The sequence below is a fragment of the Procambarus clarkii genome, chromosome 85 (assembly GCF_040958095.1).
Source record: "Procambarus clarkii isolate CNS0578487 chromosome 85, FALCON_Pclarkii_2.0, whole genome shotgun sequence".
Taxonomy (NCBI): domain Eukaryota; kingdom Metazoa; phylum Arthropoda; class Malacostraca; order Decapoda; family Cambaridae; genus Procambarus; species Procambarus clarkii.
Window position 1 is genome coordinate 23,124,577 of NC_091234.1, and position 16,881 is coordinate 23,141,457.

The 16,881-nt window shown below is 45.9% G+C and overlaps 1 protein-coding gene across 2 annotated transcripts in view; it reads right to left on the reverse strand.

Moving 5' to 3' along the window:
- Window positions 1–16,881, reverse strand: part of LOC123746673 (solute carrier family 22 member 21-like) — a 129,986-nt gene that overhangs the window by 19,618 nt on the left and 93,487 nt on the right. For both annotated transcript variants that reach the window (XM_069316837.1, XM_069316836.1), the window contains one exon: window positions 10,218–10,393. In XM_069316837.1, the coding sequence (XP_069172938.1) occupies window positions 10,218–10,393 (176 nt within the window). The remainder of the gene's footprint in view (window positions 1–10,217; window positions 10,394–16,881) is intronic.

The window sequence follows — 16,881 nt, forward strand, 5'->3', positions numbered from 1 at the left end:
AGAGGTACCTGAGCAAGAAGAGAGGCCTTGTGTGCGGGCACCCACGGATACCAACGAGTCTGGAGCGAAGGCGGATGTGTGCTTGCGGTATGGCAAGTTACAGCGTGTAGTGAACCAGCCAGAGACTCCCCAGACGTCAGAGGTAGGTGCGGTGTGTTCAAAAGGTCTAGAGCCCTCTTCGGTCCAAGCCAGGCTAGTGGATGTTGCCGGCTATGGACATGACAAGCTCAGGAAACTTATCCCTCAATTGGCCTCATGCTTCTTAGCGATATTTTGTTTTATTCTCCTATGTATTCTATGTGTTCTCAGTAAGGACCGGTGGACGACCCGACGAATGATGGCCCCCATGAACATCGCGAAAAGGTCCCAGGGATTGGAGATTTGTACTGCCGGTGTTGCAGTTGAAGGAGGGACCTGGAAGGTGATGGTTGATACAGGAGGTACGACAAATGATAATATGAGTGACTGTTTCCGACAGGTTGACACCCCCCGCGTGATTGCTGAGCCTCAATACAGCGTTATACGGAACGTTGGTCGACCTGATGGAGGCAGAGCGAATGCCATCTTCGGTGTGCAAGCAGCCCTGTTGGAACTAGGTGTGGGCCTAGTAGACGAGTATGTAGTAAGTACTGACTTGCCCATTGTCGCTAGCACTCTGAATTATCAGACCCCTGTATTCCAGGTTCCTGCCTCCCTGAAGGACCATCGGACCGGCACCAGAAATGCCGTCTGTGGACAGCCATCATCGGTGCCACGACATAGAGAAGTGTCGAGTCACCCCAGATCGTGTCAAAACCAATCCGTACTAGAGAGGTGTGAGATGATGCCCCTGCTTGACATCGCAGTGGAGACGTGGAAGGTTACGCCAGACAGGACATCGCCTTCAATCTGCGAGTTCCCATTGTGCCGGAATTGCCCAGTAGGACAATTCTGTAGACGAGACAGCCTCGCAATTCCAGATCATAAAGCATGCGTGTCCATTTGGAGTTGTGTCGTCGTACTAATTTGGTTTGTGTTGCTTTTTATAGAACCCCAAACCAAATTCTTTTTGGTGGGGAGGTGTTACGGACCCTGATCCAGCGTCCAATCTCTAAACAGTGACGGCCGCGCCATCTGTGGGTCAGCTCCCGAAACCCCCTCCAAACCGACGACGTGTACTAGCTACGAGGGCCAGTTTCCAGCCCCGTTCAGCGCTCAACACCGCCGCCGCTGACCTCTGGTGAGGTGGTGCTCAGACTACAACGCCATCTATGGAGTGGATATGTCGGGCGTTTGTATCTGAGCCAGTGAGTGTGGTGTATTAGTGTCCCGGTTATTAATGACGTGTCTGCTTACAGAGCCGACCTGGGACCACTGTGTTGAAGGTGGAGTCAGTCTACCCGAGGCAGCCAGTCTCCATACGGTGAAGTTTGCTGCAGCTGTCGTGACGTCGTCCCCCCCGGAAGAACACTGTGGTGTGTTAGCCTGCCAGTGGAGTGGCAGTGATAGGATTTACCCGGGACCGACTGTTGGAGACGATAATCCACTGGGGTATTGAGGACAGGAGGGTGATTGGTGATATCACACGAGACTCCTGTCTAGGGCGTACCCCTTTTATCGTTCGTGGAGTGGCCGTACCAGCCTTGGTGGCTCAGTACCTGCCAGCAGACCTGCTGGACGTGTGGTTGACGGCCTCCACGACGGTGCCCCCAGTGGACCTGTGTTGTGGCTGACCTGTGGCCAGGGTAGACTCGGCGTTCTCAGAGGACACGTCTTGAGGCCACGAAGAAAGCACCGCGGACTCAGCACCTAGCTTCGAGGATCCATAGTCTCCAGCAGAAGACTACAGTGTTGATCCCCTTTGTAAAGTGTTAATACCCCTCCCCCTTGTGTACGTTTTACTTTTATATATATTTATGGTGATGGTGTTAATTATAATATTAAGTTCTTAACTTTCTTTCCATACTCCCTTTAAGTTACTTGCGTCACGGATCGCATCCCTTGAAAGCCTCTACTGGCTTGGGGTCGGATGTATATATCTTCCTCTAACGACATCAGAGAAAGAACCCCGTTGCGTCCCGAGAGGGCCGTAACAGAACCCAACAAAACTCAACCGACTTAAATTTACTGTGAACAAGAAACAGCCAATGCTGGATCTCGTAAACTACTGGATGAACTGGATTAAAGGACCCGAGAGCCATGAGGGCACTACGAGAGTCAACAACAACTATAAAGGAAGACTGACAACGAGAAAGCAGGAGACGAAGAGCATAGAGAATAGCATAAAGCTCTGCTGTAAAGATGCTAGTCTCCAGAGGTAAGCGACACATATAAGTGCGATCAGGAAAAACAACAGAGTAGCCAACACCGTCTGCAGACTTAGACCCATCGGTGAAGACAGAAATCGGAGCGGGAGTGAGAAGAAAAGTGCTAGAGGAAAAGGCGTTTTAGAACCGTAGGAGGGGTAAAAGCTTTAGTGACTGCGGGTCAAGGATGTACAAAATCGTGGAGGAGGGACTCTCCACAGGGGCACTGAAGGAACAACACGAGGAGAAACATTAGAAATACGAACAGAAAGAGAATCCTGTAGGTGAGATAACCGGGCAGAAAGAGGGAGGTGGTGAAGAGGAACAGGATCCGCAGGAGGGGTAAAAGTTAAAGCACGACAGAGGCGAGAGGAAGGATGTTGTAAGGACCGCGCAAGATAGCGAAGACAGTAGCGATCACGGCGGTCCTGGAGAGACAGGAAGCCAGTGTCAACATACAAGCTAAGGACGGGAGTCAAACGAAAGGCACCAGAACTGAGGCGCAACCCAGTATGGTGCAAAGCATCAAGACGACGAAGAGTAGAAGGAGAAGTAGACGAGTAAGCAGGGCAACCATAATCTAGCTTAGACAGTACGAGAGGGGAATGTAAAGCAAGGAAAGTGCGCCTATCTGCCCCCCAAGAAGTATGGGACAATACCCGAAGGAGGGTAAGGGCCTTAGAGCACTCAAAACGGTGGTAAGAGATATGGGGAGACCAAGACAGACGAGTATCAAGGAATAACCCCAAAAGCTTCGCGGAATCTTTGTACTCAAGGGGATGACCATAAAGTGACAAAGAGGGACGAAAAACGACCCGTTTCCGAGTATAAGTCATGGCACAAGTCTTAGAAGTAAAGAACTTGAAGCCATGATTGGTGGCCCAAGACGACACGGCATCAATTGCAAGTTGAAGCCGGCGCTGAAGGAGAGGCGAATCATCACCCTGACAGCAAAGGGTACGATCATCGACATAGAGAGCGGAGAAGACACCTGAAGGAAGAGAGGAAAGAAGACCATTGAAGGCAACCAGAAAAAGAGTAGTGCTCAGAACACTATCCTGGGGCACACCTTTGTATTGCTGAAAAGAGGCAGAGAGAGCGGTACCAAGTCGCACCCGAAAGGAACGACGAGAGAGGAAGCTGCGGAGAAAGAGAGGGAGATGATCACGAAGGCCAAAAGAATGAAGTTGAGATAGAATATGATATTGCCAAGCGGTGTCGTAAGCCTTTTCCAGGTCAAAAAGGACGGCAACAACGAGGTCTTCGCAGCAGAAGCAGTACGAATATAGACCTCCAAGTGCACCAGGACATCTGTCGTGCTGTGGCACTTGTGGAAACCAAATTGAGAAGGGGAGAGGAGGTGATGGTGTTCCAGGAACCACATCAGACGAACGTTAACGTTCGAAGAGTTTGCAGACACAACTTGTCAGGGCAATAGGGCAAAAGTCCTTAGGAGAAGTACCCAGAGACCCCGGTTTGCGAACAGGGAGGACAACGGCGTCGAGCTAGTCGTCATGGACTTACGACGACTCCCAGATCCGATTATACAGACTCAGTAAATACTGAGACGTGCACGGAGGGAGATGGCGAAACATCTCATAATGAATACCATCGGAGCCCGCCACCATAGAACCGCAGAGGGCTATGGCAGAACGAAGTTCAGAGAGAGAGAAGGGATCATTATAGGGAAGCCGAAGACGAGTGCAGAAATCTAAAGGACGAGACTCAAGTGCAGGTTTACGAAGAAGGAAAGATTGGGGAAGATGAAGACCAGAGCTAACAGAAGAAAAGTGAGAACCCAGTTCGGAAGCGACCTGCATCGGGTCCGCCACAAGAGTACCATGGAGGTGAAGGACTGGTGAAACATCGGGGACGAACTTACCCGCTATCTTGCGGATACGCTTCTAGATCTGTGGCAGAGGAGTTTCGGGCGTAATTGTGGAGACATAAGATGCCCAACATTCACGCTTAGCCGTATGGATGGCCCTACGGGCCACCGCACTCGCTTTCCTAAAGAAAAGAAAAGAATCGGTCGTCTGTCGATGGCGGTGCCTCTTCCAGGCTGCACGCTTACAGCGGACAGCCCGAGCACAGTCCGCATTCCACCAGGGAACGCACATTCGCGGCACCCGAGAGGAAGAGCGAGGAATAGAGCAGAGGGCAGCGTCAAAGACAGTGTCATGAAAAAGGAGGAGAGCACGAGGGAGAGGCAGAAGGCAGAGGTCAGAGAGAGCAGCACTGAGGGTAAATAGGTTCCAGTCCGCCTTAGCAAACTGCCACCTAGGGAAGGAGAGGGAAGGGCGAAAAGAGAAAAAGGTGACAAGGATGGGGAAATGGTCACTGCCATGGAGGTCACCAAGAACCTGCCACGTGAAATCTAAGTAAAGAGAAGAAGAGCAGAGAGAAAGATCAAGACAGGAAGGGTGTGAGTCTGAGAGTCCAAATGAGTGGGCTCACCAGAATTCAGAAGAGACAGGGAAGAATAGAGGATAAACGGCTCAAGAAGGCGACCTCGGGTATTCGTCAGAACATCACCCCAAAGAGAATGACGACAATTGAAATCCCCCAGCAGGAGCACAGGCTCCGGCAAGGAGTCCAGGAGGTGTTTCAAATCAGAAAGAGAAAGCGGAAACACTCAGGGGGAGATAAATGGAACAAACTGTGTACCATTTCCCCACAAAGATACGAGCAGCAGAACAATGGAGAGGCGAAGGAAAAAGTAAGAGGACAAAGGGAACATCAGCGCGAATCAAGAGAGCAGAAGAATTAGGAGCCCCAGCAACAGCTGGGTGGGGGTGGGAGAGAAAGGAATAGCCACGAAAACGATCAGGACGTGCACCAAGCACCGGCTCCTGGAGACAGACACAAAGGGGCGAAAACCGCGAAATTAGAAGTTGGAGTTCGAGGAAATTGGCGTAATAACCTCCCGCAGATATCAAGCCGCCTGCTATCGCTGTATCTATGAACGATTTCTGTGTTGTTTGTTAAGATTTCTCTAGTGATGGTCTGGTTGTGGAAAGAGATTATATGTTCCTTAATGGAGCCCTGTTGCTTATGCATCGTTAATCGCCTGGAAAGAGATGTTGTTGTCTTGCCTATATACTGAGTTCTTTGAGGCTTACAGTCCCCAAGTGGGCATTTGAAGGCATAGACGACGTTGGTCTCTTTTAAAGCGTTCTGCCTTGTGTCTGGAGAGTTTCTCTTGAGGAGGTTGGCCGTTTTTTTGGTTTTATAGTAAATCGTCAATTGTATCTTCTGATTTTTGTCTGTAGGGATAACGTTCCTATCAACAATATCTTTCAGGACCCTTTCCTCCGTTTTTTGAGCTGTGGAAAAGAAGTTCCTGTAAAATCGTCTAATAGGGGGTAAGGGTGTTGTGTTAGTTATTTCTTCAGAGGTTGCATGGCGTTTCACCTTCCTTCTTATGATGTCTTCAACGAAACCATTGGAGAATCCGTTGTTGACTAGGACCTGCCTTACCCTACAGAGTTCTTCATCCACTTGACCATCACGACCGGACATAATGAGGTGATAGCCGAGGCTATTTGAACCACCCCACCGCCGAGTGGGGGTGGTTCTTTTAGGATTAAGGCGTCTTGTACATACCAGTTGCGTTGCTCCTGAGAGTATGGGTTCGAGTCACTTCTGGGGTGTGAGTTTTCAGTTGCATATTGTCCTGGGGACCATTCAGGCTTGTTCGCATTTGTGTTCCTCACGTGTGCCCCAAAGAATGAGGTGATTTGGTAAAATGCTATGCCCAAGATTACTATCCGAGTGCCGGCGGTGGGGTGGTTCAAATAGCCTCGGCTATCACCTCATTATGTCCGGTCGTGATGGTCAAGTGGATTAAGGCGTCTTGTACATACCAGTTGCGTTGCTCCTGAGAGTATGGGTTCGAGTCACTTCTGGGGTGTGAGTTTTCAGTTGCATATTGTCCTGGGGACCATTCAGGCTTGTTCGCATTTGTGTTCCTCACGTGTGCCCCAAAGAATGAGGTGATTTGGTAAAATGCTATGCCCAAGATTACTATCCGAGTGCCGGCGATGGGGTGGTTCAAATAGCCTCGGCTATCACCTCATTATGTCCGGTCGTGATGGTCAAGTGGATTAAGGCGTCTTGTACATACCAGTTGCGTTGCTCCTGAGAGTATGGGTTCGAGTCACTTCTGGGGTGTGAGTTTTCAGTTGCATATTGTCCTGGGGACTATTCAGGCTTGTTCGCATATATATATATATATATATATATATATATATATATATATATATATATATATATATATATATATATATATATGTCGTACCTAATAGCCAGAACGCACTTCTCAGCCTACTATGCAAGGCCCGATTTGCCTAATAAGCCAAGTTTTCCTAAATTAATATATTTTCTCTAATTTTTTTCTTATGAAATGATAAAGCTACCCATTTCATTATGTAAGAGGGCAATATTTTTTTATTGGAGTTAAAATTAACGAAGATATATGACCGAACCTAACCAACCCTACCTAACCTAACCTATCTTTATAGGTTAGGTTAGGTTAGGTAGCCGAAAACGTTAGGTTAGGTTAGGTAGGTTAGGTAGTCGAAAAACAATTAATTCATGAAAACTTGGCTTATTAGGCAAATCGGGCCTTGCATAGTAGGCATAGAAGTGAGTTCTGGCTACTAGGTACGACATATATATATATATATATATATATATATATATATATATATATATATATATATATATATATATGTCGTACCTAGTAGCCAGAACTCACTTCTCAGCCTACTATGCAAGGCCCGATTTGCCTAATAAGCCAAGTTTTCATGAATTAATTGTTTTTCGACAACCTAACCTACCTAACCTAACCTAACCTAATTTTTTCGGCTACCTAACCTAACCTAACCTAAAAAGATAGGTTAGGTTAGGTTAGGTAGGGTTGGTTAGGTTCGGTCATATATCTACGTTAATTTTAACTCCAATAAAAAAAAATTGACCTCATACGTAATGAAATGGGTAGCTTTATCATTTCGTAAGAAAAAAATTAGAGAAAATATATTAATTCAGGAAAACTTGGCTTATTAGGCAAATCGGGCCTTGCATAGTAGGCTGAGAAGTGCGTTCTGGCTACTAGGTACGACATATATATATATATATATATATATATATATATATATATATATATATATATATATATATATATATATATATATATATATATATATATATATATGTCGTACCTAGTAGCCAGAACGCACTTCTCAGCCTACTAATCAAGGCCCGATTTGCCTAATATGCCAAGTTTTCTTGAATTAATGTTTTTTCGACTACCTAACCTACCTAACCTAACCTAACCTAACTTTTTCCGCTACCTAACCTAACCTAACCTATAAAGATAGGTTAGGTTAGGTTAGGTAGGGTTGGTTAGGTTCGGTCATATATCTACGTTAATTTTAACTCCAATAAAAAAAATGGACCTCATATGTAATGAAATGGGTAGATTTATCATTTCATAAGAAAAAATTTAGAGAAAATATATTAATTCAGTAAAACTTGGCTTATTAGGCAAATCGGGCCTTGCATAATAGGCTGGGTAGTGAGTTCTGGCTACTAGGTACGACATATATATATATATATATATATATATATATATATATATATATATATATATATATATATATATATATATATATATATATATAAACAAAATTCTGGCAACAAGATATGGGCAGATAAAGGATTAATTTAGGACATTTCTTTCTCCTCGATTTCACCTGTGAATTAGGTACATCGTAACACAAGCAGTTAGGATCTAAATATATATATATAATAAAGGGAAATTGCTGCTCATCCATTTTGGTTGGGCAGCCTACGTCCTAACCAATTGACATATAACACTAGTGATCAATTTAACTTGTGTCAATCAGAACTGGAACACTTCTTATTGCTATGGTTTGTGGAGATAACAGGAGACACTAGAGTCCCATAATTCGAATCTTCGCAGGAAGGTCCAGGGAACTCGCTCAAGCGTGTCCTTTTCTACCTGGTAGTGTGTGGAGTATGGCGTGGCGTCGCCCTCCTCCCTCCCGGCTCTTAAGACGCCATCCATTTTTCGGTTCCAAATTTGTCATAATCGACTTAGTGAGGTAAACTTCGTAATTGTTTCATATTAAAGTAAGTTCAACTCCAAAGAGTACCTTTTTTATCAAATTTAATCTTTGGACTGAAGGTTTTGTTTTCATAAGAGAAAAATTGTATGTAAATAGCGGCTTTGCGTACGTGGCAACATTCCATTTTTTCTGAGAAGCTACAAAATCCATTCTCTGTGATATAGTTAGTAGATTAGTAATATTAGTAAGTCCCTGACATAGCCGTTTTAGCTGGGGATGCCAGATGTTGGTAATTTGTTGTCGAAATTTACGACAGGATTGGAAAGTCTGCGAAACTAGTTGCTATAGCGACCACTTGCACCAGGTGTATTAAGGCTTATCATCCACAGGAGGATTATTAAGGCTTATCATCCACGGGAGGTTTATTAAGACTTATCACCCATGAGAGGATTATTATGGCTACCAAAATAGTATTCTGACCAGCCAGAAAGTTCACTCTAGTCAAGAATATCTTTCAGGACCAAACTAAACTATAGCTATATGCACTGGGAAGTGGTGTAAACCTCTGTGTATATAGTATCGCCTCCTTTACTTGCAGGGAAGGGGAGTCGTGGAAGCCTACAAGGACTGTTGGTCCATAATGATGATAAGGGGCCCTGATAGCTGATTGGACAGCACTCGGGATTCGAAGTCCTTAGGTTCTGGGTTCGATCCCCGTTGGAGGCGGAAACAAATGGACAAAGTTTTTTTTCACTCTGATGTACCTGTTCACCAAGTAAAATATAGGTACCTAGGAGTTAGACAGCTGCTCCGGGCTCTTTACCGGGGATGTGTAACATAAAGGAAGCCTGGTCGAGGACCGGGCCACGAGGACGCTAAGCCCCAAATCATTTCAAGATAACCTCAAGAAGATAGCCATAATGTTGAAAGTGAAATCATAGCGAAGAGCAACCCGTTCTCGCAAATTCGTAAAGTCAATATTGACTTATTAACTACGTGCATAGGTGATATACTAAACATAATAGATACCCTTAAAAAGATTCATAGAAAACACCAACCTTACCTAACCTTGTTAGTATCTTAAGATAAGCATCTTATTGCTTCGTAATTACAATGATTACTTAACCTATACCTATTATAGGTTAGGTAATAATTGTAATTACGAAGCAATAAGATGCTTATCTTAAGATACTAACAAGGTTAGGTAAGGTCGGTGTTTTCTATGAATCTTTTTAAGGGTATCTATTATGTTAAGTATGTCACCTATGCACATATTTAATAAGTCAATATTGACTTATTAAATTTGCGAGAACGGGTTGCGAAGAGACACATGCGCCTAGAGGTGTTCCCCGTTTCTCGGTGTATATACAATGAGAAAGTTTACTGTAGTTCTGGAGTATGTTCAGGACTATAGTATCGTTGCTGATTGGTTAGTAAACATTTGTGTTGGTAAAACTTAAATCTAAACCCAAACCATTCCAGCTTAGTGTAGATTTTGAGCTAGTATGCCAAGCTCATTCAGTGAAGTTAAAATCTGAGTAAAATGCCAGAATAGAAGGCTAGTGTGTGTGAGGTGAGTGGTTGTGTGCATGATTGAAAGCTTAACTTTAGTCGAGAGAGAATATTTGTATTAAAGCTGTTTAAGTTTGTGTATAGTGTGATAGGTACTTACAAAAAATCTATATATAACCTCTCTCATTATACACTTTTCCTCAGAAAGATAAGATATTACAATTCTATTTCTAGATGTAGCATGGCAGATAATTGTTGAATAAACTGGTCCCTAACCCTCAGTAACCAACCTCAGACATTCAACCTATAATCCGACCCAAGCACTCACATGCAGGATATAAGGCGAAAATATCATGGATAGAAGCCCGAAGACGTTATAGAGGCCGAGGCCAGAGGACCTGATGGGGGTTGGCAAGATCTCGGTAAGAACCACAAACATCGCCTGGATCAACATCATCTGGCACAGTCTCAAGGCTCCGATAACCAACATCAGCAGCCACTCGTCTGCAGCAGTGAAGAGAACAGTTTCAGAAGCATTAATGGAGAAGCATTTCAAAGGTATTTCTACCAATACGGTATAGTTATAGTGATGTCAATATTCACACTTAGGAACTGAACTCAGAATGTATCAGATTCCTAATTTGTACCAGGAGAGACCACAGTGGCACCTTCCTGCACCGGTGGGAGATTACCCCCTTTCAAATTTAAATCCTCTCTTTCCACCCAAGAAACAAATTTGAGATCAGTCCAAGCTTCGTATCAAGACAAAACTTAGCGCCTAAGCCATATCGATGTTCTTTCCACAACGCATTTTCTCTCTATACACTGATGGTTCCCTACACCGTCCCACGGGTGTAGCTGGAAGTGTAGTTGTCCTGACAATGGGCGATGGCTTATATTTTGAGTGGGGAGTCCGTATAAACAACAGGGCCTCTACCCTTCAGACCGAAATATTGGCCTTGCTTGTTGCACTGAAAGTGTGTACAAGTCTCCAAACTTGATACATTAATTGTAAGTGTCTCTTTATCATCCTTAATTCTACTCAACTCTTTAAGACATAACTGTAACATGCTCGTGTTTGAAGCTAGAAACAAATACAACAAAATTATTAATGATGCTAGCAGTGGACTCCATCTCATGTTGGCCTCCAAATGTATGATAGAGCTGATGAGTTAGCCAAAGAAACTGCCTTTAAAGGAGAAATTGAGTATAACCTTGGATTGTCAATAAACAGTCTGAGAACAATAGTACACCTAGAACTTCAACAAAATCCTATAGACTTGGGGCAAAGTGAAATCGACACCAGTAATTCCATCTACCATCATACTATCATGCAAGAGAAGCCATACATCTATGGATCATCCAATAATATCAACAGACTTACAGATGTTCCCCACTCCCTTTGAGTCTGTTACCGTCGTGAGGGGGATTGGAGGGCGGCTGCGGGAGTGTGATGCTCTTTGGGACGGCTTGTGATCTGTCCTTTTTTTGCCTTATGCTCCTGCTGCCGTCCTCACAAATTTTGCTGGTAGCATTTTCCTCTTCCTCTTGCTTTGTTTTTCCTCTCCACCTCTTCTCCTTTCCCCTTGTTCCCTTTCTGCCAATTTTTTACCATTCTTGAATATTCTTTCCAATGTCTTCTTATGTTTTAACGTCAGGGTGTTTGGGGAGGCGCACACTCTCATCCATAAAACTGTGGTACTCGACGTCATCGAGCGAGGGAACGCTTTTATTGTCAAGCTTTGCCTTTGTTGCTGAGCCCGATCTCGACGGACTGACGGTTCTTAAGGTGGCGATTACAGGGTGTATATCCCCGATGCACCCTGGGGGCCCCCATCTTGTCGGGTGTCCTCTCCTCTAATTGTGGCTCTATGGTGGTTATGGAGAGCTTAGTCGTGAATGAAATTTTTACCTGTTCGTTTTATGGCATTCTCTGACCCTCCTTTAACTTCTCAGACTCGTGAGGTGGGCGACCATGCCCCCGAGTTGCACTGTGCTGGAAGGTTGGGCTCTGTAACCCTCGCCATATTAGACCCAAACCATGCTACTTCTCTGACTCCTCCAACTACCTTTCTCTGCTTCCCTCCCACCTCTGTGGCAGGGTTGAGCCCCCAAGCCCCCAGTGGTGACCACATCATCCCATGGTGTGGCTCCTGCTCTCGTTGTCAAAACTGTGCCTTTTACCCCCTCTCTTACTAGGGGTGCTCTGTGACATTACCTCTGCACTCACATGTGCATGATTCCGTCCCAATCTCCTTCTTCCTAGGATCTACGTGGACTAAGAATTTTGATCTTAGTCATGTTAACCCTACTCGTCCTGATGATTCATTCCTCTATAAACACATCGTTGATTCTGTGGATTCCTTTGTCACTTTTAAACTCACCCGTACTGGTTTACATGTCGTTCCAACCCCTTCTCGGGAAGCGGCTGCCCACTTGGCTTCGTTGTGCTGCATTGAAGAGACCCTTGTTCGGATCTCCAAAAATGCCCATTTAAATGCCAGCATTTGCACAGTTATTCTCACACACCATGCTGCGACTGGTGACAGGGAACTGAAAGACTGCCACGAGGATAATAAATATAGCATTGAGGCCCAAGGCCATTCTATTCTTCAGATAGATACGTTCACTCGACCCCCTCGTGGTCGTCGTCGTCAGCCTCTTCGCGTTGTGAAGGTCACGTTTGATAGTAGGTCCCTTCCCTCTTTCGTCATTCTTTCTGGTGCCAGATGCTCCGTTCAGGAGTACGTCCCCTCTCCTCGTCGCTGCAATAGGTCCTGGAGATTTGTGCATGGTCCCCTCAGATGCACAAGTGTTGGGTCTCTATGACCCTTGTGTGAGACTCAGATCATTCTAAGACGGAGAGCGCTTCATCCCAAGCTCACTGCATCAATTGCGGTGACGCCCACCTTACCTTCTCCCGCACATGTGTGCACTTCAAAATTTAGAAAGCCATCCTCAATTTGAAACATCACAATCATTTATCATTCCTGATGCGAGATGACAAGTACGCCGTCTTCCCTCTTTCTCTGGTATGTCTTATGCTCGTGTGTTGCATTCCACTTCTCTTTGCCTTCTCCCGCTATCTAAGTTTCGCAACCATTTCCTGTCCTTGGACCCAACATCTCTACCAACACCTCAGTATCATCCACTAGGGAGAAGGAAGGAATTATCAAGGGAAAGCGATAAGCCATTATGGCTATATAGCACTTGGAAGGGGTCAGGATAAGGATCTGGGATGGGACGGGGGAAAGGAATGGTGTCCAACCACTTGGACGGTCGGGAATTGAACGCTCCACTAGGGAGAGTGGATGATCCACCTGCTCCTTTGTCTTCTGGGCCAGAGTGTCTTCCTCCTGGTTCTCCGCCTGGCGTTTCCTCCCTTTCTTCCTTCTCGGTCTTCACTGCCTTCTCCTTGAGGTTATCTTGAGGTAATTTTGGGGCTTAGCGTCCCCGCGAGCCGGTCCTCGACCAGGCCTCCTTTTTGTTACACCCCCCCCCCCAGGAATCAGCTTGTAGCAGCTGTCTAACTCCCAGGTACCTATTAACTGCTAGGTAACAGGGGCATCAGGGTGAAAGAAACATTTTGCCCATTTGTCTCCCCCTCCACCGGGAATCGAACCCGGAACCTCAGGACCACGAATCCATAGCGTTGTCTACCCAACTGTCAGGCGCATCTGGTGCACTGGTGCCTCCTGTGCCCTCTTTCCCTTCTCGCCTCACTCCTTCGCATCCCTTCCCTTTGTCTTTTGACCCTCCTCTCCGCCTGTCTGTTCGGGCCATTGACCATCCTCTTCCCAGAGTTCTTCATGTTGATCGTTCCTGTTCTCTTTCTTCTGTTGAGACTGTAAAGGCTGTCACCCATTACATTGATGATGGTAAGCCTGTCACCCAGCGGATAAGAAGGTTTCATTATATTCCTCACCTTCCGACTCCAACACTCTCCCTCATATTTCAGTGGCAGAGTCACCTGTCCCTTCTATGGAGGTTCCCTTGGTTCTTGATTCTCCCTTGGATGCTGCCCTTGATCCGGTTCACTCTCCTGTTTCTGTCCTTCATCCCCCGATTCCCTTCATCGTCCCTCTCTGATGTCTCCTCCTGCTCCGGACTCTGTCAGTCCGCCTCTGGTCCGTCCTCCCGCTCCCTTGACTCCATTGTCTTTGCTAGCTTTGCCTATGCATCATCATCCTGATCTCACTGATCCTATTCTTACTTAATCTACTGTGTTTTTCTTTGCCTTTGTTTCTCCCTTATCTTTGTTTCTGTTCTCTCTCTCTCTCTTGTCTATGTTTGTTCCTCAGTGGAATATTCGTGATTTTTATGCCAACTTCCATGAACGCCAACTTCTAATCATGCAGTTTTCACTGCTTTGTGTCTGACTCCAGGAGCTGATGCTTGGCGCTCCTTCTGGTCGCTTCCGTGGCTATTCCTTTCTCTACCCTTCTCCAGCTTTTGCTGGGGCATATAACTCTATTGCTCTCTTCACCCGTCTCCCTACTTTTTCATGTCGCTCATTCAGTGTTCTGCTGCCCCTATCTTTGTGAGTAAATGGTATACAGCCTGTTCTGTTTATCTCCCTCCAAATGTCACGCTTTCTCTTCCTGATCTTAGACACCTGTTGGACCCCTTACAGTAGCCTGTGCTCCTTTTGGGTGATTTTAACTGTTGGCATACCCTCTGTGAAGATGTACTCACAAACATCCGCTTCTTACTTCTCGAATCATTCGTCCTCTCTTCTTCTTTGTCTTTTCTGAATTCTGATGAGCCCCCTCATGTTGACTTCCACACTTGCATCCTCTCCAGTCTTGATCTTTCTCTTTGCTCATCTTCTCTTTATTTGTACTTCACCTGGCGGATTCTTGATGACCTCCATAGCAGTGACCATTTCCCCATCCTTATCACCTTCTCTTTTCACCCTCCTCTCTCCTTTCCTGGATGGCAGTTTGCCAACGCTGATTGGAACCTCTTCACCTTACGCGCTACTCTTTTCGACCTCTCTGACATGCCTCACCGTCGAGCTGTCGTCCTATTTCATGACAGTTTTTGAGGCTGCCCTCTGCTCTGTTCTTTGCTTTACATCCCGGGGCTCGCGGAAATGTGTTCCCTGGTGGAATGAAGACTGTGCTCCGGCTGTTCGTGTAAGTGTGCAGCCTGGAAGAAACACCGACGTCGACAGACGTCCGATTCTTTTATTTTGCTTGGTAAGGCTGAGTGCGGTGGCCCCATCCGTATGGCCATCCGTACAGTTAAGCATGATGGTTGGAGATCTTTCGTTTCCACCATTACATCTGGTACTCCTTTGCCCCTGATCTGGAAGAAAATCTGCAAGACAGCGGGTGAGTTGTCAGGTGTCTTGCCAGTCCTTCACCTCCGTCGTTCTATTGTGGCGGATCAGGTGTCGGTCGCGACCGAACTGGGTTCCCATTTTTCGATTATTAGTTCCGGTTCTTATCTTCCTCCTCCTTCTTCCCCCTTACTCGTAAGCCCCTTCTTGAATCTTGTCCCATGGATTTTCACACTCATCTTCATCTTTCCTATAACGGTCCTTTCTCTCAGAACTCCAATCTGCTCTGACCCTCTGCGGCTCAGATGGTATTCATTATGAGATGCTTCAGCATCTCCAGCCATGCATGTTTCAGTATTTACTGAAACCGTGCTTGGGAGTTGTCGTCAGTCCTTGAGGACTGGCTTGAGGGTGCTGTTTTTCCTATTCGGAAACCAGGTTCTCTTGGGTCATCCCCTAAAGATTTCTGCGCCATTGCTCTAATGAGTTGCGTCTGCAAACTCTTTGAGCGTATGGTCAATGTCTTTCTGATGTGGTTCTTGGAACGCAATCACCTCCTTTCTCCTTCTCAATTTGGCTTTTGCAAGTGTCGCAGCACGACTGATGTCCTAGTGAATTCGGAGGTCTATATTTGTACTGCCTTTGCTGCGAAGACCTCCGTGGTCGCTGTCCTTTTTGCCCTGGAAAAGGCGTATGACACCACCTGGAGATACCTTATTCTGTCCTAATTCCGTTCTTTTGGCCTTCGTGGTAATCTCCCTTTCTTCTTCCAAAGCTCTAGTCGTTCCATTACAGTGAGGCTTGGTGCCACTCTCTCTGCCTCTTTTCGGCAATACAAAGATGTAACCCAAGGTAGTGTTCTGAGCACTACTGATTTTTCCTAGGTTGTCCTTAATGGTCTTCTTTCTTTCCTTTCCTCTAGCATTTTCTCAGCTCTCTATGTTGACGATCTTACCCCTTTCTGTTACGGTGATGACTCGCCTTTCCTCCAACCGCGGCTTCAACTTGCGATTAATGCTACAATCAACTTCTCTACAATTAAGACGTGCTATGACCATTACTCAGAGTTAGGTCGTTCTTCGACCCTTTTTGTCGCTTTATGGTATTCCTCCTTTGTATATGGATTCCACTAAGCTTTTGGGGTTAATCTTTGACACATATGTTTGTCTTGGTTACCCCATATCTCTCACCTCCGAGTTGAATGCTCTATGACCCTTAACTTAATTTAGGTCTTGACCCATACCTTCTGAGTAGCTAATAGGCGCATGTTCCTCTCTTTACATTCCTCTCTCTCCTCTCTGAACTCGTTTATGGCTGCCCTGCTTACTCGTCTGCCTCTCCCTCAACTCTTCGCCGTCTTGATGCTTTGCACCATACTGGGTTGCCTGAGCTGCCTGGTACAGCCAGAGCCTGTATGTTGATACCGGCGTCCTGTCTCTACAGGATCGCCGTGATCGCTATGCCCTCGCTGCCTTGAACGGTCCCAACAACACCCTCCCTCTCGCTTATGTCGTACTTTGACCATTACCCATCCTGTGGTCCCCGTTCTCTTTCAACACCTTCCCCTTTCTGTACGGTTGTCTCGCTTGTAAGGTTCTCTCTCGGTTGATTTTACCGAGGTTTCTCCTCGTGTGTCTTTCCATCCTTGCCCTCATGGAGAGGTCCCTCCTCTTAAGTTTTGTAGAACCTTGACCATGTGACTGGGTCA